This window comes from Hemicordylus capensis, chromosome 1, assembly GCF_027244095.1.
Source record: "Hemicordylus capensis ecotype Gifberg chromosome 1, rHemCap1.1.pri, whole genome shotgun sequence".
Lineage (NCBI taxonomy): Eukaryota > Metazoa > Chordata > Lepidosauria > Squamata > Cordylidae > Hemicordylus > Hemicordylus capensis.
This window is the reverse complement of record NC_069657.1, coordinates 46,774,763-46,802,504: the sequence shown is the minus strand read 5'-3', so window position 1 is coordinate 46,802,504 and position 27,742 is coordinate 46,774,763. Positions and strand designations below refer to the sequence as shown.

The window sequence follows — 27,742 nt, the reverse complement described above, 5'->3', positions numbered from 1 at the left end:
TTGATGTCCGCTCAGTTAATTTTAGATCCTGCTCAGTTTGAATCAGGAAGGCCCCACTCTGAATGCATGTGTACACACACTGCCTTGATACTGCCACCCAGAACAAAACTCATTCCGCACACAGACAAAAAAAAGTTAGAGAGAACATTGGCTACCACTACACAAAAATATTCTTCACTTCACAGAACATACAATGTAACTTGATCTTGGTCAAATAGCTGGACAATAAATTTTTGTTTGGTCAACTGACCCACTTTCCAACCTACATTACCTACAAAATCTGATTTCCTTCAGTTTGAGGAATAGTAATCCAGGCACAGCGTGGAAATGCTTGACCAACAAGCAGAAGGTTGCCCGTTCAAATCCCCACTGGTACTATATAGGGCAGCAGCGATATAGGAAGATGCTGAAAGGCATCATCTCGTACTGCACAGGAGGAGGCAATGGTAAACCCCTCTTGTATTCAACCAAAGAAAACTACAGGGTTCTGTGGGCACCAGGAGTCAAAATCAACACAACAGCACACTTTACCTTTAATCCATTCATAAAAGGCACCACCCTCTGAAGATACAGTTGACTTGCTTTGCTTACACAAAACAGCACTCCTGTAAGCATCCATGCAGAATTTACAATGAAATATCATCAAAGTTAGAACTACCGGAATCAGGAGTAAAGTTGGAGCCACTTAAAACAGAAAAGGTTTTATTTGCATGACGTATCTTTTGGGGGCAACTAAAGTACAGACACATCTGCATTTCCAAAGAACATTTAGTGAATTATTTTATCAAATATGCCCCAATATATTCATATGCCCCAATATATTCAATTGAGTTTATTCCCAGGTGAGTGTGCACTGGGTTGCAGCATAAACCCCCCTTAACAAATCTTTATTCAAAGCATTATGTCCTTGGACAATCAATTGTAGCTAGCTGGGCCCCAGTTAACTGAAATTAGAAATGTGGGGTAATGCCTATAAGTAGCAGGTGCTAAGTAAGGGCAGCAGCTCTGAGCACTTGATTCCCAAAAATACAGATATTCATTAAAAGAGAGATAGCCTCAGAGAGAACTAGAAAGCTTAATCATGTTAGTCTGCTGCAAGCAACCACAGCAAAAAGACTTGTGACACCTTAAGAAGACTAACACAAATTGTAGAATATGCTTTCACTGTCCGATGAAGGGGTTTCTAGTTCAAAAAGATTATATTACAATAAATGTATTGAGCTTTAAGGTGCCATAAGAACTAGTCCCCACCTCCAAATCTAGCAAAGTAATGTATGATCACAGCTGAACAAATATGTGATACAGGGCTCTTCAATATATGTACTCAGTGTTCCCTCTAACAGATGTTGTTGACTACAACTCCCACAATCCCTGAGCAAAGGCTATTGCAGCTGGGAATGCTGAGAGTTGTAGTCAACAACATTTGGGAATCCCTGTTAGGGAACACTGTATGTACTGTTAGTCCATTATAGATACAGAAGACCAAGATACAGCCTCACCCCCAAGTCCACTTTCATTGCTTAAGACACAAAAAACTGAATGTTAACTAAAATGATACATGAATCAATGATCTACTATAATGCTCAACAAGTGGTATAGGGAAGCCACCATTTCTATCTCACAAGATTGTTGACAGGACAATCAAATAAGTTTACTGAAAAGTCAACCAAAGCAGAAAACAACCACAATACTGCCTTCAATCAATATTTATAGGCGCTACAGATGCATTCAGCAGAAGACTAGGGCTGAAATCCTATCCTATGCTCACCAGTAAGTGTACATAGGTAAGCACACATGCATAGGGCCAAGCTAAAAGAGCAACAGCAAGTGCAGCCTGCAAACATACCAAACCCTGATTTTAAGATATCAAGAACAAGTTTTTCACCACCCAGAAACCTATAAATGATTTCACATTTCAGATAAGCATAGAAATATTTAAACAACTACAATCATATCCAGAAGCTCAACGTTTTTCTGGTTCAGCACACACGGATATGTGCACACAGCACGCCAAGTAAAGAGGATTGCACCTTCAAGGCAAATGCTACCGAGTAAATAATTAGGGTTTTCAGGTTTGAGATGACACAACTGCAAGACTATCACCTATTAAGATCTAACACAGTCAAGATACCCATCCTAACCAGCCTTCTGACCAAGTCTGTCACCATCACTACTCACCAATCTCCATTCCCCCAGCTGAGAATAAAAGCTCAGCCTTTTGACTGAAGGCCCCACAAATCTAATTTGCCCTCTTGATGGGCTGTGGCTGCTCTTCCCGCCATGCCTTATCCAACCTTGGCCTCACATAGTCACTTGACTGTTCTTTTGCACTGCTTGCTTCCCTGAATGAACGAGTTCTCAATTCTATACTTCCTGAAAACTCTCTTAGCTAGTGCCTACAGTTCATCTTCTTCCACCAGGATTTCCTTAAGGTAGAGGTAGAGATGCGGATCATGGCGGGGGGGGGGCTGCCCTTGCACCACTTTTTAACTGGTACAGGAATGTGGTGAAATATTTACACCAGCCCTGGAAGGACCGACTGGGCCCTGAACCACAAGGAAAGCAACAACTTGGCTGGGGTTGAAATCTCCGCTTATACTTCCTTCTCGAGTCTTTGCCGGGTTGATCCGGAGTGTTCTAGGGCGTATCTAGGCGACAGCCCGCAGATGAACCTGGCCGTCCCACCCTTCCTTGGCTCCCTAAACCGAAACAAAAGAGAACGGTGGAAGGGAAAGAGAGACGCCAGCCCCTGGTTCATTCAAGGACCCCACCGAGGAAACGAAGGGTCGCCTTTCTTTTGCCGGCTCCTTTCCTTCCTCTCTCCCGGCGCTGGATCGAGGCGGCGTCCAGGTTGTGTTACTGTACAGTTATTATATACATCAGTTATTAAAAAAAATGCGGAGTCGCTTCTGCTTCTGATGAAGAGAAGCAGCTTTTTAAAAGAGAGAGAAAACGGAAATAAGCCAGCCCTGCGCCGAGAGACTCCACCACACCAGGAAGGGCAGAAGAAGCCGCAGGGAAGAGATCGCCGCCGCCACTCAAGGCCATCCTCCTCCTCTCCCCACCCGTCCTCGCATGGGTGACAGCAGCAACCGAGCGAGCGAGCAGCAGAAGCATCGCATGGCCCGGCCCACCAGCCTCGCCCTGCGTCGGCCACCGGCGGACCGGCCCGAAAGCCGGGAACCACCAGGCCGCTCTGAGGGGAAAGGCGACCTGAAATGGGGTTGGGCAGCGGCGACTTCTTCCCTCCCCGGCAGGGCGCGCCCTGCCAGAGCCTCCCCTCCGATCGCCTCACCTGGCTATAGGACTCGCTGTCCGCCAGGCCGCGGACATAGCCGTTCTTCAGGCCGCCGCCCTCGCCGTGCCCGGTGAGGCTACAGCCATTGGCGCGGGGCTGCCGGTTCAGCTTCGCGAGGCCTCCCTTCATCTCGGCGGCGGCTCTGGCAACAGCGGCAGCAAGTCAACCACCGCCCGTCGCCGCCTGTCTCTCGTACCGGAAACTCCAGCGAAAGCGCCCACCAATCCCAGCGAAGAACCTCACCTAGGGGCGGGGACTGCCCGAATGGCTACTACTAACACGCTTTGCCGGAGTCGAAGAGGAATCCGCACGGGCGGGGGGCCCTGGGCGCGGATGGTGATAGGCGAAGGGGTCCAGAGACGGAAGTGGGCGATGCGGCTCCAAGGTTCGACTTGGCCAATCACAGCCGGGTGAGGGCTCTTGGGGCGGAGGGAAGAAAAAGAAAAAAGGTCAAAAAGGAAAAAAAGACGTGATTCCAGTCCGTGTCCTAGGCTTGGGAACCCGGCAGAGGTGGGGACCTAGGTAGAAGGAATGGTCACAGGCCAGGGGAGCCGCCTGTGGAACGGCAATGTGAGAAAGCGTGCGAGTTCGCTAGTGGCACGACAACAAAAGCTTTCTCTCATATGTACACACACATCCATTATGCACACAATTTGTCATTCATTTCATTGCAACCCTACCAAGTGCTAGTCTGCGGAGTATTTCGTGATTGCTGGATCCTTTGCTATTGATGGTCGATCCCAAAAATGCAGAAGCTATCCACTACTCCAATGGCTTCATTATCAATTCTGAGGCTGGTTGCTGTACCCATTGTCATTAGTTTAGTCTTCTTTACATTTAGTCGTCCTTCCATTTTTTCACTGTGCTCCTTGACTTTTATTACTAGAGCTTGCAGATGATGAGCATTCTCAGCTATCAGGGTGGTGTCATCAGGGTTCCTAGAGCAGGCAGTTGATGTTTCTTCCTCCTACTTTAAAACTACGCTTATCTGCTCCAGTCCAGCTTCTCTCCGAATATTCTCAGCATATAAATTGAATAAATAAGGAGAAAGTAGACAGCCTTGTCTTACTCCTTTGGCGATCTGGAACCAGTCTGTTTCACCATGTTCCCTCTGGACTGTGGCTTCCTGTCCTGTGTATACAGGGACTGCGTAGCAAGGTTGGAATGCGCCCAGAGACAAGATTTTAAAGTGCCCCCCCCTCCACTGAAGCTCAGCTCATGAAGTAAAGAAATCTTAAATGAGGCTGAATAGTGGTAACAAAAAGTCTCTCTCTCTCTCTCTCTCTCTCTCTCTCTCTCTCTCTCTCTCTCTGTGTGTATATATATATATATATATATATATATATATATATATATATACACCTATGTGCCACATCATCTTAAATTATTTTTTTAAAGGTTTTGTAAATTGTGGATGATGCAAGTCATTTAATGGCACTAGTGCACAGAACATGATGTTCTGGTAGCTCCAGGTCTTAACACCCACATCAATTTGGGAGGATGAATACAACTGAAGGAAGCCCGGGCGGGTGTGCAGCTGGGGGAGTCAGTCATGTGACTTGCCTCAGTGGGGGGCCAAGGCAGTGGGCCCCGAGACAACTGTCTCCCCTTGCCGTATTATAGTTTATTTATTTATTTATTGTTAAATTTATATACCACCTTTCATGAAAACAATCCAAGGCTGTTTACAGCAAAATTTAAAAACAAGATGGTAAGAAAGACACAATTAAAATATTAAGTAAAAAATATTAAACAAATCTGATTAAAAATTTAAAACAAAAGCATAAAAGCAATACAGAGTACAAAGAGCAGCAGCAGAGAATCAAATAACTGCCTGGGCAAAAAGCCAAGATTTTATACTCTTTCTAAAAACTGTGATGGAGACCAAGGAACGAATAGCCACTGAGAGAGCATTCCAGGGTCTGGGTGCAGCAACAGAGAAGGCCCTGTCCCGCGTGCACGACAACCGAGCCTCCCTCATTGTCGGCACCCGGAGCAGAGCTCCCTCAGATGACCTCGTCAAGCAGGCAGCAACCCTTGGGAGCAGGCAGTCCCTCAGGTATCCCGAGCCCAAACCGTTAAGGGCTTTAAAGATCAAAACCAGCACCTTGAATTGGACCCGGAAACAAACTGGTAGCCAGTGCAGCTCTTTCAAAATGGGTGTAATGTGCTCCCACCGGGCAGCTCCAGATAAAACCCTAGCTGCCGCATTTTGCACTAGCTGCAGTTTCTGGATATTCTTCAAGGGCCGCCCCACGTAGAGCGTGTTACAGTAATCCAAACGTGACTAAGGCATGGGTAACTGTGGCCAGATCTGCCTTCTTGAGAAAGAGAAGGCAGGCGCACTAGCCAAAACCGTGCAAAGGCACCCCTGGCCACCGCCTCCACCTGAGCCTCTAAAAGCAGAGCTGGGTCCAGTAATATCCCCAAGCTGCGTACTTGCTCTTTCAAGGGGAGTGCAACCCCATCCAGAACTGGTAAAATCTCCTCATCCCGATTGGCTCTCCTACTGACCAACATTACCTCCGTCTTGTCCAGATTCAATTTCAGTTTATTAGCCCACATCCAACCCATCATGGTCTCCAGCCCCTGATTCAGGACATCCTCCACCTCCCTAGGATCAGCTGACAAGGAGAGATAGAGCTGAGTGTCATCTGCATATTGCTGACAACTCATTCCAAGTCCCCGGATGACCTCTCCCAGCGGTTCCATGTAGATGTTAAACAGCATGGGGAACAAGACCGAACCCTGTGGGACCCCACAGGCCAATGGCCACGGAGCTGAGCAGTAGTCCCCCAGCACCACCTTCAGGACCCTCCCCCGAAGAAAGCACTGGAACCACTGCAACGCAGTATCTCGCCCCTGTGTGTACAGGTTTATCATGAGAAGTTGTTTATCATGAGAAGTTATCATCATTAGTTGTTCTGGGATGCCCATTTTCCTAAGAATATCCCACAACTTGACATGGTTGACACAATCAAAGGCTTTTCTGTAGTCAATAAAGCACATATTGATTTCTTTCTGGTATTTTTTGGCTTTCTCAATTATCCAGCATGCATCAGCAATGATGTCTCTTGTTTCCCGGCCTTTTCTGAAACCATCTTGAACATCCAGCATATGCCTTTCCACATAGGGCTCTAATCTAATCTGCATCTAATCTGCATCTAATCTGCGTTGGATGATCCTGAGCATTACTTTGCTAGCATGTGAAATTAAGGATATTGTGCGATGCTTTGCACAGTCTGTTAAGTTTCCTTTTTTTGGTATGGGTATGTCAACTGACGTCTTCCAATCTGTTGGCCACTGTGTTGTTTTCCAAATTTGCTGGCATAGTTTGGTTACAGCCTTGATGGATTCTTCTTCTGTTGCCGGCCATATTTCTGTAGCTATTCCATTAATTCCTGTAGCCTTCCGACTTGGTAATGACCAGAGTGCTGATCTAACCATCTTCCTGTGCTAAAGGTTCTTGCAAGTAGGGAATATCTTCTAAAGTACCTTGGATGTTGACGTCCCTGCTGTACAGATTTTCAGTATACGCCTTCCATCTCTGTTTGATCTTCTCTGACTCAGTTACTATCTGTCCTTTGGCATCCCTTAACATACCAGTACGAGGTTGGAATCTCCCTCTGAATTCAGAGATCTTTTGGAAAACTTTCCTTGTTTTTCCATGTCTATTTCCATCTTTAAGGTCTTTACAGATGTCATTGTAGTACTGCTCCTTGTCTCTTCTGACAGCTTTCTGAAATTCCCTATTAAATTCCTTCCTGAGGTCTTTATCTTTCTTGACTTTGGCTTCTCTCCTCTTGGCAATTTCCACCATCTGCTTTGACATCCATTTTGCTTTCTTCTATTTCTTGGTCTTTGGCAGTCTCTTTTCACATTTGTCCTTAATAACTTATTTGATTTCATTCCACAGTTCCTCTGGTTCCCTATCAATGAGGTTCAGAACTTCAAAGCTGTTCCTGGTGTTCTCCTTTAAATGGTGAGTACATTCTCAAGATTATACCATGGAAGCTGGATAGCTTTGTTTTTCCGCTTTAGCTTGACTTGGAACTTGCACATGAGCAGTTCGTGATCTGTTACACAATCGCCCCCGACCATGTCTTTGCTGTTATAACTGAGCTCTTCCACCTCCTTGCACCAATAATGTAATCAATTTGATTATTGTGTACTCTGTCTGGTGATGTCCATGTGTACAGGTGCCGCTTTGGTTGTTTGAAGAATGTGTTCGCAATGAAGAGAGCATTGGCTTGGCAGAAACTAATACGTTGTTCTCCTGCTTCGTTTCTGTTTCCTAGGCCATATAGGATGACTGTGTTTTCCTCCTTACGATTTCCAACTGTGGCATTCCAGTCTCCAACCACCAGCATCACATCTTGCTTGCATGTTCTGTCAATTTCAGACTGAACTTGAGCATAAAACTCATCAAATTCCTCTTCTGCATCAGTTGCTGGGGCATAGACTTGAAGAACTGTCATGTTTTGTACACCGCCTAGAGAACTTTGTACACCGCCTAGAGGTGTACATATCAGGCAGTATAGAAATATTATAATAAATAAATAAATAAATAAACGTTAAAGGGTTGTCCACTAAATCTAATTGATATTAGTTGGTCACTGACTGCATTGTACCCAAGTACTGTCATTGCTATATCCTTCCTGACTATGAAATAAACACCATTCCTTCTTTGTTTTTCATGTCCTGAGTAGTAAACAGTATGATTTTCTAATTGAAAGTGTCCTATTCGAGTCCATTTTAATTCACTGATGTCCAAGATGTCAATCTGTAGTCAATTAATTTCATCTTTCACTGTGTCGAACTTTCCCATATTCATGCTTCTTACATTCCACGTTCCCACTGTAATTATGTCTTTGCAGCTTTGGATTGTCTTTTCCTGCATAGCAACATCAGCTGCTAGATGTCCAAAAGGCTTTAATCTAACCGCGTCATAAACACCATCGCTACTCTGAGAGATCCTCAGCTCATCCTCAGTAGCATGTTGAGTACCATCTGACCTGTATCGACAATCATTCTATTTTGTCTATCCATGTGGTTTTCTTGGTAAAATGCAGGAGTGGTTTACCATTGCCTTCTCCCGGGCAATTTGAAATGATGCTTTTGTCATTGTCACTGAAGTGATCGTCCACCTCCAGCACCTTCCTATAGCGCTGCTGCCCAATATAGGTGCCTGCTTGCTTGGCAGGGACACATAGGGATGCCCTAATGGTGTGGTGTGTGATGATGTCATCCACTCCAATTCAAAATGGTGACTGCATAAACATCTGAGGCGCAAGTAGGTTAATTTGTGGACTGCGTAACCCATATGAACCAAATTGGGTACAGTTGCAGTGAGTGACACACAGGGACAACTCAACAGCATAATTTCTGATGATGTCATCCCCACCAATTCAAGATGGCGGATGCATAAACATTTGAGGCGCAAGTGGGCTAACTTGTGAACCACTTAACCAATTTGAACCAAATTTGCTGCAGCTGTAGGAACACATAGGGGCACCTCAATGGCATAGTTTGTGATGATATCTATCCTAATCCAAGATGGCAGATGTGTAAACGTTTGAGGCACAAGTGGGCTAACTTGTGGACTGTCTAACTGATTTGAACCAAACTAGGTACAGTTGTAGTAAGTGACACACAGCGACACCTCAGTGGTGTTGTTTGTGATGATGTTATCCACCCAGATTCAAGATGGCGGAACCATAAACTTTTGAAGTGCAAGTGAGCTAACTTGTGAACCGCTTAACTGATTTGAATCAAATTTGCTACAGCTGTAGGGACACAAAGGGACACCTCAATGGTGAAGGTTGTGATGATGTCATCCACCCCAATTCAAGATAGTGGACATGTAAACCTTTGAGGCACAAGTGCACTAACTTGTGGACAGTCTAACTGATTTGAACCAAATTTGAAACAGCTGTAGTGACTGACACACAGGGACATCTCAATGGTGCAGTTTGTAATGATATAATCCAACCTGATCCAAGATGGCAGATACATGAACATTTGAAGCGCAAGAGATCTAACTTGTGGACCTTGATTTGCACCAAATTTAGTCCAGATGTAGAGACAATGAAAGGAAAGTAGGCTCAGAGGTGCATTAACCCCCCAGACCTTGGGGCTCCAGTCCGGTCCTCCAAGGTCAGGGGGGCCTCCATATGGCCGGGACTGGGGGCCTCCAGCCACCACTCAGCTGCCCCACGAAACCTCTGCTATTTGTTTGTTTGTTTAGACTCTTACTGCAGTCGAGGGGTGGCTGCAGGGGGGGACGGAGCAGTCCTTCTCCCTTCTCCTCCCCTCCCCCGACAGCAGCGGGGACCAGGAGCGACGCTCGGCCCATCTGTTCGGACCAGCGTCTTTAACCAACTGCAAGGCGTGCCTGCACAGTTGAAATTGTCGCAAGCCTGTGATGTCATGGGCTTGCGATGATCTCTAAACTATGCAGGCACGCAGAAGGACTGCTCCGCTCCCCCCTCCCCCCGCTGCAGCCACCCTTCAGCCGTGGTAAGAGTTTAAACAAACCAACAGCAGAGGTTTGGCAGGGCGGGCCCCCCAAAGGAGGTGGGGGGGGCCTTGCACGGGAGTGGGGGCCTCACGGCTGGGCGGTCCGGGCACCCAAATTACCTTGGTGCTCCCCTGAGTAGTAGCTGATTAGTTCTTACTAGAATGACTTGTTTTTTTATTTAGTTTGGATGTCAGCCACCACATACATACATTATATAGTTCTCCCGTTGCTGCCCCGAGGCTTTGGAATGCGCTCCCTAGTGAAATAAGAGTCTCCCCATCTCTGACAGCTTTTTAAAAGCCCTTAAAGACGCATCTGTTCACCCAGGCTTTTAATTAATATTGTTTTAATGGTTTTAATGCTGTTTTAAAATATTGTTTTAAACTTTTATTGTTTTAAACTTTTAAAATTGTTGTAATGTTTTAAACTTTTTGTTTTAACTAATGTTTTACTTTTGCTTTTTATTCTGGTGTAAACTTCCCAGAGACATATGTTTTGGGCGGTATAAAAATGTTAAATAAATAAATAAATTTAGATATAGATATAGATATAGATATGGTACAAAAAGGTGACTGACAACACAGAGTTAGAGGAAACCAAATTTAAGTTGAGTTCATGGGCAACGTTCATTTCTGAGGAGGGGAAATGGGACAAGCTGTTTTACTGAAAGAGTACAATGGTTATACAAACCTATGGAGCGGCCAAATTTGGAGTACTACATGCAGTTCTGGTCACCATATCTTAAGGAAGATATTGTAGAACTGGAAAAGGTGCAGAAGAGGCCAACCAAGATGATCAGCTTCAGATTATCTGGAACAGCTGCCTTACAAGGCAAGGCTACACCACCTGGGGCTTTTTAGTTTAGAAAAAAGACGACTGAGGGTAGACATGATAGAAGTCTATAACGTTCTTCATGGTGTGGAGAAAGCTGACAGAGAGAAATTTTTCTCCCTCCTGCATAACACTAGAACCAGGGATCATCCTATGAAACTGATTGCCAGGAAATTTAGGACCCACAAAAGGAAGTGCAGTTATCCCTTGCCAACTGCTATGGCTCCATTCTGGCAAAACCTCGCCATTGGCAAATTCACGGTTGGCGAGGCATTAAAGTCTATAGGAAACGGGGTTAGGAGAACCACGACTGCAAAAAGACCTAAAAATAAAGGAAAAAACAAAAACAAAAAATGCTTTAAAAATCACAAAGAATCCTGTAATATTGCCAAGAGTCACCAAGAAGAATGAGCACATCTAACCTCTGGAAATTGTTTGAACCGCCCCCCCCCCCCCAAGAAAAAACTCAAAGGCATTTTACATTGGCAAGGGGCAGCAGGGTCATCAAGAGGAATGCACAGATCGAACCTCTGAACCCCCCAAATCACTGAAACACGCCCCCATCTCTAAAAAGCCTTGCCAACTGTGGTTAACCGGGTTGCAGTTGGCAAGACGTGTCACAATTTCCTATTCACATATACTCAAATATGTGGTTGGTAAAACCATGGTTGGCAAGGGATGACTGTATTTTTTCACACAACGTATAATCAACCTATGGAATTCTCTGCCACAAGATATGGTGACAGCCATCAGCTTGGATGGCTATAAAAGGGTCTTAGACAAATTCATGAAAGTCTATCAATGGCTACTTGTCTGATGGTTATAGGCCATCTCCAGCCTCAGAGGCAAGGTGCCTCTAAATACCAGTTGCAGGGGAGTAGCAGTAGGAGAGACGGCATGTCTTCAGCTACTGCCTGTGGCTTTCCAGAGGCATCTGGTGGGCCTCTGTGTGAAACAGGATGCTAGATTGGCTGGGTCTTGGGTCTGATCCATCAGGGCTGTTCTTATGTAACCTATCAATAATTGCCAAATAGATCTCTGATCACATATAGGCTTCTCCATATAGATATGTACTGCACTAATCTTTACCCTTGGCGTTGGCTCAAATCAGTTAAGGGGAAGGGACAGGACATACCTTACTTTCTTGAAAGCTTTGAAAGTGTCTGTGCAGTAAAATCACGCATAGTCAGAATTTACCTTTGCCCTGGCTGATTCATACAGACCAATAATAATGAAACACAGGCTTTGGCTGAGGATAATGCTGGCCATATAAATGAACCAAACACCATCCTATGCAGTCTCAGTGCACATGAAGTCATCCTAATGCCTCAGGCCTATATGTAGTGAGGGAAGGTTTTGAGGAAAGACTAGGCCTCACTTAGACCAATGGCTGGGAGGGTGGGCGAGCCTTTCCTAATAAGGGGGAAAGCCCGAGAAAATCAAAACAGAAGGACAAATCTAGAGGACTGGGTGGGAATTACCAGTTCAATACTACCAGTTCAACTCTTAATACCCGTTGCAGGGGAGCAACAGCAAGAGAAAGGGCATGTCTTCTGCTCTTGCCTGTGGGCTTCTCAGAGGCATCTGGTGGGCCACTGTGTGAAACAGGATGCTGGACTAGATAGGCCTTGGGCCTGATCCAAGAGGGCTGTTCTTATGTTAGGGCACCCTTGGTCTCTGACAGTGGCACAGCAATGCTGGCAGAAGTCCAAGTTTTTTGGCAGGCTGCCCCCCACCGTTCCCTCCCCCCCACCACCACCCATTTGTTGACCTCCACCTGCCCTTTGCCACTGGCCTCTGTGGCTCGAACCCAGTATAATGTGTCTGCCCGGTGCAAGCAGGAGCCAGATGGTCATGTCATTATCCCATTGACCACCCAGCATATAGTGTGTCTAAGAAACAACTGAAGACACACCTTTTTCAGAGAGGCTTTTAAATCTTTTATCTGCTGCTTATCTTAGTTTTTAACTTTTTATTTACAAGGTTTAATTTGAACCTTTTAAAAAATGGTAACTTTTTAACTTGTTTTTAGCCTGCTATTTTAACTTTTTAACTTTTATTAATTTTTATTCTATATTGCATCTGTTGTATTGGTGTTGTAATACCATTTATTACAATTGGTAATAATTGTGCCATTTATTTAAGCATTAATAAATAATGCTTTAAGCAGTTGTGCTTAAAGCACAACTTTAAGCAGTTGTGTACTGGAGGGGCAGGGTACAAATATTTTAGACAGATAGATAGATAAATAATATTGTATTCCTTGAAATCTGAGTTGCCTGGTTATTGAGAACTCTTTCTCTCTTACAATCTGCTTTATGAAGAGACAATTGTTAGTAATGCATACTCTAGTAATGTACTCTTGGACACATGAGAAACTTCTAGAAAGCTGTAATTACTTTTAAAGGAGGAGGCAGAGAGTTCTGACTCACAATTCCATTGGGTAGGTGATAGTTGTGGCTTTTAGCATGGGACATTACCCCAGGACTGCAGCCAGAAATTTGTGGTCAAGGGCCCTAAGGGTACTTACTGCTATTATTTACACGCAATGCCAGCATCCTTATAAGTCAATACAAAAGAAAATTTACAATAAAATAAAATGTTCACAAATTAAACAAACAATGCTATGTGCTTGTAGTCATCCAAGTGGCCTATTTTCCTGTGGCACTGGAAAATGACCTCAGGTAGCAGTGGGCAGCAGTACAACCACAAGGGACAGGAAGCAGTGACAACGAGAGCTATCCCTCTAGGGTAATGTAGATGAAAAGCTAGTTCCCAGGATTAGTAGAAAGCTGATCCAGGAAAGCCCAGATGAAAATCCTTACATACTCTTCAGGGATTTATGCAGCACCAGTTTTCCAAAGGGGACCTATAAGAGAGCAACTGCCTCAGCCAGCTGATGGGTTGATTCAGATTTCTCACCCAAAAGGTCTCTGCTGCTATTTCTGGGGTCACTCTGGTGCCTTTATTGGGGAGTGATGCCTCTACTTGGTAAATCTGGGGGCTAGAAGATCCCTTGGGCAGATGATCATGGCTTGAGGTCCCTATCAGAGAGGTCCCTATTGGAGGAAAGGGAAAGCTGATGTCAGGACCCTCCAGGGCTTCAGCCCTCAAACAGAGACCTCCTCAGAGGAGGAAGCTCCATGATGCCACTGCTGGCTCTAACAGAGTCTGGGAGGAAGAATGCCACCTGAAGGACAGCCTAAGGCTGCTATCTTAGAAGCTCCACACAGGAAGGCTGCAAAACTGGGGGACCCAAAGGCCTCTGAGTGGACCTCCACCTCAATTCCAGCTTTGGATGGATCCTACCATCATCCCTAGGACTTCAGGAGCAGAGGCAGAAATAGACTTGTACCAAAATCTAGAACCAGAAATGCAGTGCCCATATTGTAGGCTGGAGCCTCCCTTTTGAAACCCTACTTGGGAGGAGGAGGAGGCAGCAAGCACAAATGCAGGATCTGGATCTGGTGATGTCCCTGCTGATGTGGTGCCTTTGTGTCATGGCAGGTATGCTTTGAGTGAGCACATCTGTATAATATTATTATTATTATTATTATTTTTACATTTATATCCCGCTCTTCCTCCAAAGAGCCCAGAGCTGTGTACTACATACTTAAGTTTCTCTTTCACAACAACCCTGTGAAGTAGGTTAGGCTGAGAAAGAAGTGACTGGCCCAGAGTCACCCAACAAGTATCCTGGTCCTAGTCCAGCTCTCTAACCACTGCACCACTCTGGCTCTGAAAATCTGTATACTTTTCTCCCAGGCTCTGAGCAGATATCATCCTGCATCTACAGGGGATGTTTCAGTATTCAAAGGAAAGACCTTCCAGGTGTCTTATAGCTCACACAATTAAATTACTATATATTTTATACAACAAATTGATAATGAAATGTTTAATCCAGGCCTACAAATAAGTGTATAAGGGTTTGGTTCAGGCTTCTAACAGTATGTAGGGAACGAGATTGTTTAAGAATGTGAGGTCCCTTGGCAAAAAGGTAGCAAAAACCAGAGATATTAGATATTACTAATCATAGATATATGCAGATGAGGCATTCTGTTTAACTCAAATGTTTCCATATTCTTGCCTATCATAATGTTGGTGGGTCATTTTTTAGGACAATAGTTATGCTTCGTGTTTGAACAAAGTGCCTGCCATTGAAAATGAAGTCTTGGGAGATAATAACATAAATGAGCTTGCAATACATCCAGGGCAGATTTCTGAATATCGTCGTTCATCAGGGGCGTATCTAGGGTAGGGCAGACAGGGCACGTGCCCTGGGTGCCACTTGAAGGGGGGCGCAATTTTTCTAAAATTATTTTTTTTTAAAAAAAGGCTGCTGAAAACAAAATGGCCACTGTGCATGCTCAAATGGCCTCTGTGAGGCCCTAGGCCATGCCAGGCCTCGCAGAGGGCATTTGAGCATGCGCGGCAGCCATTTAGTTTTCAGCGGCCATTTTAAAAAAATATTTTAAAAATGGCCACCGCACATGCTCAAATGGTCCCTGCGAGGCCCTAGAGGCCAGCAGGGGGAGGGGGAACCTTTGCAGACCACTCCCCAAGGCCTTTAGGAAGCCCCCAGAAGCGGCTACAGGTAATTTTTTTTAAAAAAAATGTCACTGTACACATATTCAGTTTGGCACTATGTACAGAGAATCAGGGCTTGTGAATACTGAGCTGAAGCTTATGAGCTAGAATTGTATTCATTTGCTCTTACTTTGCTTCTTGTGATAAGTGAGTTAAATGTGATGTCTTAATAATATGGCTATTAATGGTGAGTTTGTCTTTGAATCAGTGTGAAATCCTTAGTATTAAGGCCCACTGGAAGTTTCTTGCTCTCTTTCTCTCATTTTAACTGTCTTTCTGAAATACTGGAATATATTCCAAGCAGTGACACAGTTTACTCTGCATATCCTTTAATTATTTTCAGAGTATCTGGGGAAAGTCAAAATTCTCCATTTATTTTTAAAACTTGTGTAATAGTGATGCTACAATGCATAGTAGAGAATTAGACAGGCACTTCTGTTTAGTTTCCCAAGTACACCTCCACATAGTATTTGGGTACTTCATGAGCCCCAGCATACTGAAATTTGTAGTTTTTCAGCATTTTTTGGTCTAGCTACGTCCACTGCTAAATAGTTTTTGAGATATTAAAAGATTAACGAGCTTGACTTGTATTTTTGAGCTGATATTATAGTAAAGTTATCTGAAAGATGGGTGTCAGATGTTTGGATGGGGGGCGCAATTTCAGTGCTTGCCATAGGTGCTATTTTCCCTAGATACTCCTCTGTCATTCATATACCTTAAGACTGACTACAATTAACTAAGTTTGCAATCCTGTCCACACTTACTAGGGGGTATGCGGGACATGCACAGGGTGCCTGACAGTAACTACACATTAACAGGTATGGAATCTGAGAATTGATCTGAAGGCAGCACCTCTGCATGGTAAGTGAGCTCTTCCCCCAGTGCACTGTCTTCCTCTCTCACCTTTTTAAAAAGTCAGGACAGACCTTAGGATATCCCTGCTTAACCCAAGGGGCAATCATTTGTGTTCTTGGCTGGAATCTGCCTTGTGTTCAAGGAACTGCATGGCAACGTTTAAGCCATTATCTGTCTGAAGTGACTTCAGACTTTGGAATGGGTACATAAATTGCACTGCATATTAAATTACGTATATGTGTATGTAAATTGCACTGGATTGTGGCCAGACTGAAGCAGTGTGTTCTGTCCTTCAGGTTTCTTCCACATATTTCCTCCTCCGCTTTTTGCATGACTGGTCCAAAATATTTTGGTGCCTGGGGCAGAAAATACAAATGGCTCCTGCCCATGAATTAATATGAATCCCTCCCACTAATTAACATGGAATGTAACCCAGCACAGTCAAAGTTCTCCGCACAAGCTACGATGAAAACAAAGGGAGATGCATACTAGCATTTCTGAATTCTTATATAACTCCTGTTTTTCCCAATGCTGTTTGAACATCTCATAGGTCGGATCTGTTTATCTTTTCTGCTGCTGCTTTTAATGGTACCCAAAGTACCCCGGGGTGGCTGCTTCCATCCCACATTTTGCATCCTCTCCTTCCTGCCACTCACAGCATGTGCACAGACTGTCCTCTTCTACACTATCTGCCTTCATTGTCACTTTCTATAAAACCACACTTCTATTTATTCCCAATTTTGATGGGCCATACAGGGGCGGAGGGAGGCTAGTGGTGGCCCAGGTCCAGCCTGCTGTCATGACCCCCTAGCCCTGCCTCCTGCATCTGGCGTCAGACACTAAGCTCCACCCTCCAGCAATGTGGGGAAATGTAGTTGGGAGGTCCTGGAAGCCAAATTTAGGCTGATTGGTAGCATACTGAAATAGAGGACCCCCAAGGCAGGGGCGGAGCCACCCTTGGGCCAATGAGTTCAAAGAACCCGGGCCGCTGACCAATTAGGGGCTGCGAGAACGGCCCCGACACGCCCCCCGCGTCTGATGTCAGATGCAGGGAGGCTAGTTTCACTCTCAAGCGGGGGCTGCGCAGCCTCTTCGGGAGCTAAACAAAGGCTGGTGCTGTGTTCGCAGCGCCAGCCAGGAGCGGCTCTTCCCTGCAAAGGCAGGGAAGAGCTGCTCCTGGCTGCGAACGCAGGGCCAGCAACTCTCCCCTCTCTGGGCTGAATGGAGCCTCAAGGCTCTGTTCAGCCAGACCACGCCCCTGCATCTGATGTCAGGCACGGGGGCAGGGTTAGCGGGGCCGCAGCAGCCACACACAGGCCACCAGCAGTCCTGCTCTGCTACTGCCCCAAGGTAGCATTCTCAGAAATGCTACCTGTTCTATGCGCAGGTTCATCGAGACAGGCAGAGCTGAGGGGTCTTAATAAGTGGAACAAATGTTGGTGCCGGGAAGAGGAGTTTAGATTTGTTAGGCACTGGGATACATTTTGGGGCAAGCAAAGCCTGTACAAAAGGGACTGGCTGCACTTGAACCACGATGGAACCAGACTGCTGGTGCTTAAAATACAAAAAGTCGCATGCAACTTTTAAAATTATACCTGGGGAATAGCTGACAGGAGCTGGGAAGTATACAGTTTGGCAAATGGCATTCCTTAAGGTGTGAGAGTGTAAAGGATTCAGATAAAACAGAAGGGGACAGAGTAGAACCACATAAAGAGCAGACAGAAGGCAGGCTGTGCTAGCTGGTCAAAGAGATCTAAGAGGCAAAAGAAAGATAGCATACACTTGGTAAGAGACTCAGCATATAGGTACTTAGATGCCAATGCCAGAAGCCTCTGAGCCAAGATGGGCGAGCTGGAGTGCTTGGTTGCTAACGCAGAAATAGATATAGTAGGCATAAGAGAATCATGGTGGAACAGTGAGAACCCGTGGGACACTGTTATCCCCGGATATAAACTCTATAGAAAGGACAAGGAGGAGTGCCTTGGAGGTGGAGTAATGCTGTATTTTAAAGAAGGGATAGAATCTAACAAGCTAGAAAACCCAGGAGGACCGGAGTCCTCCACAGAAACCCTCCAGGTCACAATAGAAGGCCTGAAAGGAAATGTGCTACTGGGGACACGCTATCGCACTCTGGATCAAAACATTGACAGTGACTGGGAGTTGAGAAGGAAATCAGAGAGACATAAAGGAGAGGCAGGGCAGTAATAATGGGTGACTTCAATTACCCATGCATAGACAGGGTGAATTCAGTCAGGTAATGACAAAGAGATCAAATTTCTAGATAAGCTGAATGTGCCCTAGAATACTTGGTCATGGAACCAACCAGAGAGAAGGCAACCTTGGATTTAATCCTGAGTGGCACCTATTTATTTATTTATTTATTTATTTATTTGATTTTTATACCGCCCTTCCAAAATGGCTCAGGGCGGCTTACAATGAAAATAAAACCATTAAAATCAATTAACAATTTATACACACACACACACACACACACACACACATAACAGTATAAAACAATTAACATTTAAAACATCATTAAACAGTAATTAAGCAATCACAACCATAAAAAAACCCTGAAAAACAGGTTACAACATTAAAACCAATTACAATTATTTAAAAACCTTGGAAGGCCAGGCCAAAAACCCTGGAAGGCCAGTAAAGAATTCTAATTGCGGATTTCTGCTGGGAGTGCATTGCACAGCCCAGGAGCAGCTACAGAGAAGGCCTGCCTCTGAGTTGCCACCAGACATACCAGTGGTAACTGGAGACTGACCTCCTCAGATGTCCTTAACGTGCGGTGGGGATCATGCAGAAGAAGGCGCTCTCTAAGATAACTTGGACCTAAGCCTTTCAGGGCTTTAAAGGTAATAACCAGCACTTGGTATTTTGCCTGGAAACATATCGGCAGCCAATGTAACTGTTTCAAAACAGGCATAATTTGGTCTCTCCGGGTTGCCTCAGAGACCAATCTGGCTGCTGCATTTTGAACTAACTGAAGTTTCTGGATTACGTACAAAGGCAGCCCCACATAGAGCTCATTGCAATATTTATTATTATTTTATTTTTATTTAATAATAATAATAATAATAATAATAATAATAATAATAATAATAATAATAATAATTTATTTAGCACATTTTTATACCGCCCTAACCCAAGGTCTCAGGGTGGTATAATAGTCAAGACGAGAGGTTACCAGCTGATGCAGCACTGTTTTGAGGTCATCCTCTTCAAGGAATGGGCACAGCTGTCAAATCAGCCGGAGCTGATAGAAATCATTCCTGGCCATGGCCTCCACCTGAGATACCAGGGTGAGGTCTGGATCCAGGAGTACTCCCAACCTGTGCACCTGCTCCTTCCGGGGAAGTGTAACCCAATCCAGCACAGGAAGATCTAATTCACTCCTCATATTCTGAGCCCCCACAATGAGCACCTCCATCTTGCTTGGATTAAGCTTCAAGCAAACAAAAAAATTGTTTTTAAAAAATGTTCGATGAACCTCTGAACTGGGTGTGTGTATGTGTTCTCGTTTGTTTGGTCTGGGGTCGACCTGAACTGGGGGTGGTTCACCTTCATACCAAACCAGTTTGATATCAAACCTGTTTGCACACCCCTAGCTCTGAATTTTGCTTAGACATGTTATAAGATTCTTCGGATGCCTATTTTAGTAAGTTATACAGTCAGACATAACATTTGCCTTTTTCACTTTTCTGAGTCTTACTATGAATTTAATATGCAACTCAAACAGAACTACAATCCACTGCAGTGTGTTACATACTGATAAATATATACCCCTGAATTAAAAACATGAAGAATTGTAGAACTGGAAAAGGTGCAGAAGAGGGCAACCAAGATAATCAGGGGCCTAAAGCACCTTCCTTATGAGGCAAGACTACAACACCTGGGGCTTTTTAATTTAGAAAAAAATATTGTGGGGAGACATGATGTTGGACTAGATTGGCCTTGGGCCTGATCCAGCAGGGTTGTTCTTATGTCCTTAACATCTACATGAAACCGCTGGAGAGGTCATTCATAGATTTGGTCTGAGGTTTCATCAGACGCAGGTGAGGCAGTGATTGTCCTGAATCAGTGCCTGGATGCAGTAATGAACTGCATGAGGGTGAAAAAGCTGAGACTCAGTCCAGACAAGACAGAAGTACTGTTGGTCAGTGGTTGCTCTGCCCGGGTGAATGATATTCAGCCTGTTCTAGATGTGGCTGAATTCCCTCTGAAGGACCAGGTTCGCAGTCTGAGGGTGCTTATCAATTCAGCACTGTCGCTAGAGGCTCAAGTGGCCTCTGTGACTCGGAGCACATTTTATCAGCTTTGGCTGATGCCAACTGCAGCCTTACTTGGATAGAGATAGGTTGACCATAGTTACTCATGCTCTGGTAACCTCTTGCTTAGATTACTGCAATGAATTGTATGTGGGGCTGCCTTTGAAAATGATCCAGAAACTGCAGCTGGTACAAAATAAGGCTGCAAGATTATTAACTAGGACTGGATGTTTTGATCACATTATGCGCAGGCACATATGCTACTTCTGGGTACCTTCGATAAATGTAGCAAAGGGGGAGGCAGGGAAGTATGCTGCCACCCTGGGGAATGTTTAAGGAACTGAGCACCGGCAGGGAAAACGCAGTGGTGGGGTGGTAAGTGCATCCCCCCCCCTTGACGCTGCACTCCTGCCGAACCAGAGGAAATGGATGCCATTCGAATCGGTTTGGAGACCCATAAAGGGCCTCCGAACTGGTTCCGTGCACATCCCTAGTACCTGAGAGTGTGTCTTGCCCCATATGACCCAACTCCAATCTTAAGATCTTCTTTGGAGGCCCTGCTCCAAGTGCCCCTGCCAACTAGGGATGTGCTCAAATTGTTTCAGCCTCCTGCAGCCAAAACATTTCGGAGCAAGGTGAGGGTACCTTTAAAAGGAGGCAGACAGGTCCTACCTGCTTCTCCAGTGAGCCACCGCTGCCCCATGCTGCCCCGTTGTGGAATGACAGCACCGTGATGGGGTGGTATGGGGCGGCAGTGGCTCACCAGAGGAGAAGGTAGAACCTGTCTGCGAGGTCCCCCTCCCTGCCCTCTGGGATCTGCCTCGTACCCCTCCCTGCCCTCTGGGATATGCAGGAATGCCAACATATCCCCTAGAATATGTTGGCTTCCCTCCCTCCTGCCAACAAGGTGAGGTGAGTGGCTACTAGGGAGAGGGCCTTTTTGTTGGTTGCACCCCATTTATGGAATAGCCTCTCCAGTCAGGTTCACCTGGCTTCATTACTTTGTTCTTTTAGATGCCAGGTAATGACCTTTTTGTTCACTCAGGCCTTTTAAATTTTGATTTTAAAATTTTATTTTTAAAACTGACTTTTAAAAAAGTTTTTAAATTGTCTTGTCTTGTATTTTGTATTATTATTATCTATATATATAATTCGCTTAGCCGGTGCATGTCCTGGATTTGGCGGCAGGACTCTCGTGACACATTGCGAGAGTTCCTGGGCCCAGCAAGAGTTGAGGGGAAAGAAAAAATGGCAGTGGTGGGGGCGAGGAGGGCCACAAAACAGCCAGTTAAATCACCCAGCTAGTATCATGGCTGAATGGGGATTTGAACTCGGGTCTCCCCGGTCCTAGTCCAGCACTCTAACCACTACACCACGCTGGCTCTTTTTAGTCACTTTCCCAATTATTAATACAATTACTTTATGTAAACCTATAGCACAGCCACAATAATGGGTATTAGTTGTGGTCTGTGTCCTAAACATGATACTAGGGGTGTGCAATTTGGATTTTCGGTGTTTCAATTCAGATCCAAATTGAAACACCCCCAATTCATTTTTGGGTCGGAATCTGACACATCCAAATCACCCCAGATTCGATTTGGATCCGAATTAATCCGAATCCGAATCGATTCGGATCAAGAAAATGGGTCCCAGGGCCAAAAGAGTGGGGTGGGGTGGTAGTACCTAATGGGTGGAGGCTACCACCCAAATTGCAGAGGCGATTGGGCAAAGGGCTGATTTTTGGTGAATTGTTAAAGTTTTAGAGTCTTTGGGGCAGATTTGGGGCATAAAGTGGGATCTGGGGTGGAAGGGTGGGGTGGTAGTGCCTAATGGGTGGAGGCTACCACCCAAATTGCAGAGGGATTGGGCAAAGGGCTGATTTTTGGTGAATTGTTGAAGTTTATGCGTCTTTAAGGTTTTCCCCTATAAGGTATAATGGAGGTGTATCGCTTCATGTTGGGGGGAAAGGGGTGGCCTAGAGCAGTGTGGAGTTGGTGGTAGTGCCCGGGGGGGCAAGGAAGCTACCAGAATTTTACCAAAGGAATTTTTTCAAAGGATTTGGGCAGAGGGCTGATTTTTGGTGATTTGTTGAAGTTTATGCATTTTATGAAGTTTATGCACCCTATGGTTTTTCTCCATAGGGAATCAGGAAGGTTTCAGCAGCCCCATGGTTTGTACTGAAAATCTCATTTGCTACCAAAGAATCTACGCTCAGAACACCTCAGAAACAACAGAACCCTGTACCCCATGGGTTAGAAGGGTGGTTAGCACGCTATGTGCACTACACCACTACTTGCTCTTGGCCACCCCAGCACTCCCAAAGTGCAATTATGGGGCTGCCGAAACCTCCAAAATCCCAAATGCCCCAAATCTGCCCCAAAGACACAAACTTCAACAATTCAAAATCAGCCCTTTGCACAATTCCTCTGCAAACTACCACCCCACTCTTTTGGCCCTGGGACCCGAAATTCAGGTAGACGTCAGATCAGACCTTTTTGCACTGAAGTCAATGGGAGGCAAAAAGGCGGGAAATTCAAGTAGACGTCAGAACTCAAAATGAAGGAGGAAGAAGAAGCACTTTATCGACCACAAAATGGAGGGCTGAAACTACAAATAATTTGGAGCCAAAACGGGGGTGATTCATTTTGGTTCCAAAACATTTCGGGAGGGCAAGAGGATGATTTGTTTCTGCAACAAATCACCTGAATTGGGCAATTTCGGGTACAGATCGTTCTGTACCCGAAACGTTTCGCACATCCCTAAAGGATACCCTAGAGGTAGAAAAGGTACAGAAATAGAGATGGGACATCTCCCCTACAAGGGAAAGCTAAAGAAACTGCATCCTTTTCATTAAGAAAAATACAACTAAGCAGGGGATATAATAGAGGATTATGAAATCATGCACACAAAGAACAAGATAAGAGAGAAGACATACTCTCATAACACTAGAGTCCAGGGTCACCCAATGGCTTTGATTGGTACTTTAGTCAGAACAGACAGGAAGCATTATTTCCCACAACACAGAAATAACTTATGGAACTTATGGCCACATGTACAGTAGGTCACTAGATTTAAATCTGTCCTCCATGAATATGTTTATTAGCGACCATTAAGCATTTGTAATAACATTCCTATCTAAGCAGCACCTCCATGTTCATAGGCTATCCATCTCTGAACAAGAACTGCTGGGGGCAAACAGCAGGGCAGGGCTGTTGCCTTCTTGTTCTGCCTATGAGTTTTCCAGAGGCAACTGACTGACCAGTCTTGGATACTGAACTAGATCATGCCTTGGTCTGATCCCGCAGGGCTGCTCTTAGCTTCTTAATCACATAAAATGTTTTAAATGGATGCACTACTAAAGAACACCATGAGTCGTACAATTATTATTTTTTGAAATGGAAAGGCTTTGCCATCATCATCATATGAGGGTGGTAAACAAAGGAACATAAGAAGCTGCCTTATACAAAGTAAGACTATTGGTCTATCTAGCTCAATATTGTCTTCACTGACTGGCAGTGCCTCCAGGGTTGCAGGCAGGAGTCTCTCTCAGCCCTATCTTGGAGATGCCAGGGAAGGATCCTGGAACCTTCTGCTTTCAACCATGCAGATGCTCTTCCCAGAGCGGCCTCATCCCCTAAGGCAGGGATGTCAAACTGTGGCCCTCCAGCTGTTTTTGGACTACAACTCTCATAATCCCCAGCCACAGTGGCCAATAGCCAGGGATGATGGGAGTTGTAGGCCAACATCTGCAGAAGGGCCACAGTTTGACATCCCCGCCCTAAGGGAAATATCTTACAGTGCTCACACATGTAGTCTCCCATTCAAAGGTAAATCAGGGTGAATCCTGCTTAGCAAAGGGGACAATTCATGACCAGAAATTTACTACAAAACCAGCTCTCCTCTAACAAACTATAGTAAGGGATAACCCTTTTCACACCCGCAGCCATAAAAAACAAAACAGATAGCTTAGTCCTATCTTCTGAGTCGACAGGAGAGGTACTCTGGAGTACAAAATTCTCTCCTGGAATTCCAAGAATAAAAAGGATACTTGAGAATAAACAAGCAATAACTGGAAAAGGAGATGGTGGCAGGTTATTATATCTCACAGCCAGTTCTTGTGAGAATATTAAAATAATTAAGATCTTCAACTCATGGAGCTTTTTCAGGCGGCGGCTTTACTTTGGGAGGGTGGGTGTGCGTTTGCATATTGACCAGATTTAGCCCAAAGTCCATGCAATATTTCAGAGAGCACTTCACACATGATTTGGGATTTCCCCTCCGTATTGGAACTTAGCCCAATTTATGTCTGGGGTAAAAAAATTGCCATTTTGTATTGGAGTATCCCTTCTGACACAAACTTGCAGCAAACCCACAGTAAAGCCTGCTTTCTGAAAAGCCTCCTGATGGTTGGTTGGAATGACAGTTATTCCTGTCAAAGCCATGTTTGACTTGTGGAATATATAATTGACCTAAGCAACATACATGGCTGTGTAAGGTGTCAGGTGCCTTGAACCAAAGACTGTGGCTGCACGGGCTCAGGCACCTTATTTCTTGTCACATCACAGCAGAGGGATTTATCAGTTTGCAATCTGCTGCAGTGCAGTGCCAGCAACCCATACTGGCTGAAACCAGTACTTCAGTTCTTTAACCCAGGCAATCTGGGGAATCAATGGGCTCCATAGAACAGTTTTTTGGTTCTTTCATCTATGCAATGCTACTTGACAGAGCAACAGCAGAGACTTACCTCGTCCTGATCTTACTCAGTGCTCAACTCCAACTTGTTCCTTCTTAGATCTTCTGCCTCAGGCTGTTCTAATCCTCATCACTCAGTCCAGCAGTTGACCTCCGCCTGTCTTGACCACATTTGCTGCCTTTGGCCCTGTTGACCCTTGTCTACATGCACCTCAGACTGGACTTCTCTAACTGTAAGCCTGGATCAGAGCCAGGAGAAGACAAACTGCATCCTGCTGAATAATAATGTTAACTCCTGTTAATTATCTTAAGAGTAACAGAGCGGTGTGTGTAACACAAACAACAAAAACTATATCTATATCTATATCTATATATCTATCTATCTATATATATATATATTATTATTATTATTATTAATAACAACATTTATATCATGCTCTTCCTCCAAGGAGCCCAAAACGGAGTACTACAAACTTAATTTTCTCCTCACAACAACCCTGTGAAGTAGGTTAGGTTGAGAGAAGTGACTGGCCCAGAGTCACCCAGCTAGTTTCATGGCTGAATGGGGATTTGAACTCAGGTCTCCCCGGTCCTAGTCCAGCACTCTAACCAATACACCACACTGGCTCTCTATGTATATTATATCATAATATACAGTATGAGGGAAGTGGATGATGAAGCAGTTGGGACAACCAAGCAGAGTCTGACTGAACAAAAGATAGAACTCATTTTAGAGTCTATCTATATAATTGTCCTAAATATACCCGTCGCTAATCCCATGCGTGGTAGCTCTTGCAAGAGTTCGCAAGCAGTTGCCTGGGCGACAGAGAGAAAATGGCAGCAGTGGCCAGCCGGTGGGGAGGGAAAGCGCCGTCGGCGGGCAGGGAGGGAAAGCTCCCGCAGCCTAGCCTAGCCAGCAGGGAAGGAAAGCGCCGGCCATGCCAGCAGGGAAGGAAAGCGCCGGCCATGCCAGCCGGCGAGGAAAACCGCCACTGGTGGTCAGAGGAATAGGAAAGACAAGCGCAAAGGCGGTGGGGGGGAGGACAGAGAATGGTCTGTGGCTGAAGGGAGGGGGGTATGACAGGAAGAACTAGGGGTGCAGATGGTCTGCACCGGATCAGCTAGTTTTAATACTTTAGTTGCTTTTCAGCTGAATAAGCTCTCGAAGTGTCTTAAAATGAAGAAAAATATAAGTATTAATCTTACATTAACAAACAAGAGTTAGCCGCCCTCTCCACCAGCCTCAGGTAAAATGGCTGGCTATTAACATGGCCAGGAAGACTCTGGCTCCCCTAGAAGGTGACAGAACTCAGGGAGCTATTTGCAGCTTCTTCAGCAGACCCAGGTGGAATGGTTGGCAGTTTAATATTACTCCATGGTATTTGTGGTGGCCAGAGGCGTATCTAGGGAAAATAGCACCTATGGCAAGCACTGAAATTGCGCCCCCTGTCCAAACATCTGACACCCATCTTTCAGATAACTTTACCATAATATCAGCTGAAAAATACAAGTCAAGCTCGTTAATCTTTTAATATCTCAAAACTATTTAGCAGTGGACGTAGCCAGACCAAAAAATGCTGGAAAACTACAAATTTCAGTATGCTGGGGCTCATGAAGTACCCAAATACTATGTGGAGGTGTACTTGGGAAACTAAACAGAAGTGCCTGTCTAATTCTCTACTATGCATTGTAGCATCACTATTACATAAGTTTTAAAAAAGGATATGCAGAGTAAACTATGTCACTACTTGGAATATATTCTAGTATTTCAGAAAGACAGTTAAAATGAGAGAAAGAGAGCAAGAAACCCCCAGTGGGCCTTAATACTAAGGATTTCACACTGATTCAAAGACAAACTCACCATTAATAGCCATATTATTAAGACATCACATTTAACTCACTTATCACAAGAAGCAAAGTAAGAGCAAATGAATACAATCCTAGCTCATAAGCCCTTAGCTCAGTATTCACAAGCCCTGATTCTCTGTACATAGTGCCAAACTAAATATGTGTACAGTGACTTATATTATATTAATTTTTTTTATTTTTGTTTAACCTGTAGCCCCTTTGGGGGCTTCCTAAAGTCCATCTGGGGTGTGTGTGTCTGCAAAGGTTCCCCCTCCCCCCCACTGGCCTCTAGGGCCTCACAGGGACCATTTGAGCATGTGCAGTGGCCATTTTGTCAATTTTTTTTTTAAAAATGGCCGCTGAAAACAAAATGGCCACCGCATATGTTCAAATGGCCTCTGTGAGGCCTGGCATGGCCTAGGGCCTCACATAGGCCATTTGAGCATGCACGGTGGCCATTTTGTTTTTGACAGGCATTTTTTAAATTTTTAAATTTAAAAAAATGGCACCCCCTTCAAGTGTTGCCCAGGGCACGTGCCCTGCCTGCCCTACTCTAGATACGCCCCTGGTGGCAAAAGACAGTATTGTCTGATATTGTTTCTTTGCAGTATCACCTTAAAAACTATTTCAAACAGTATGGGGTCTACTTCAAATAGGACTCCTGGGTAATCTTATGGAAACCTTAGTAGCCCATTGTGACTTGTTTACAAAACAATTCAAGGATAAAATTGCTTGTATCCATCTCAATGTGTCAGATCTCAGTTAGTGTGTGGAATGTGTCCCTCATTGAAGTTGGGATGAATTTCAGTAGTTGCAGCTTAAAGATGTACCAGC

The 27,742-nt window shown here is 44.8% G+C and overlaps 1 protein-coding gene across 3 annotated transcripts in view; it reads right to left on the bottom strand.

The window, feature by feature from the left end:
- The window catches only part of SPTLC2 (serine palmitoyltransferase long chain base subunit 2), a 138,184-nt gene extending 112,937 nt beyond the window's left edge, over positions 1-25,247 (bottom strand). Inside the window, exon 1 of one of the 3 annotated variants that reach the window (XM_053283134.1) lies at positions 25,113-25,247. Coding sequence is in view for 1 of the 3 variants with exons in the window: in XM_053283133.1 (XP_053139108.1) it covers positions 3,296-3,427 (132 nt within the window). In the remaining 2 variants the exon portion in view is untranslated. Of the gene's footprint in view, positions 1-2,771; positions 2,897-3,295; positions 3,576-25,112 lie in introns of those variants that run through there. The other 2 variants (XM_053283133.1, XM_053283135.1) reach the window with 2 other exon arrangements.
- Positions 25,248-27,742: the final 2,495 nt, after the last annotated feature.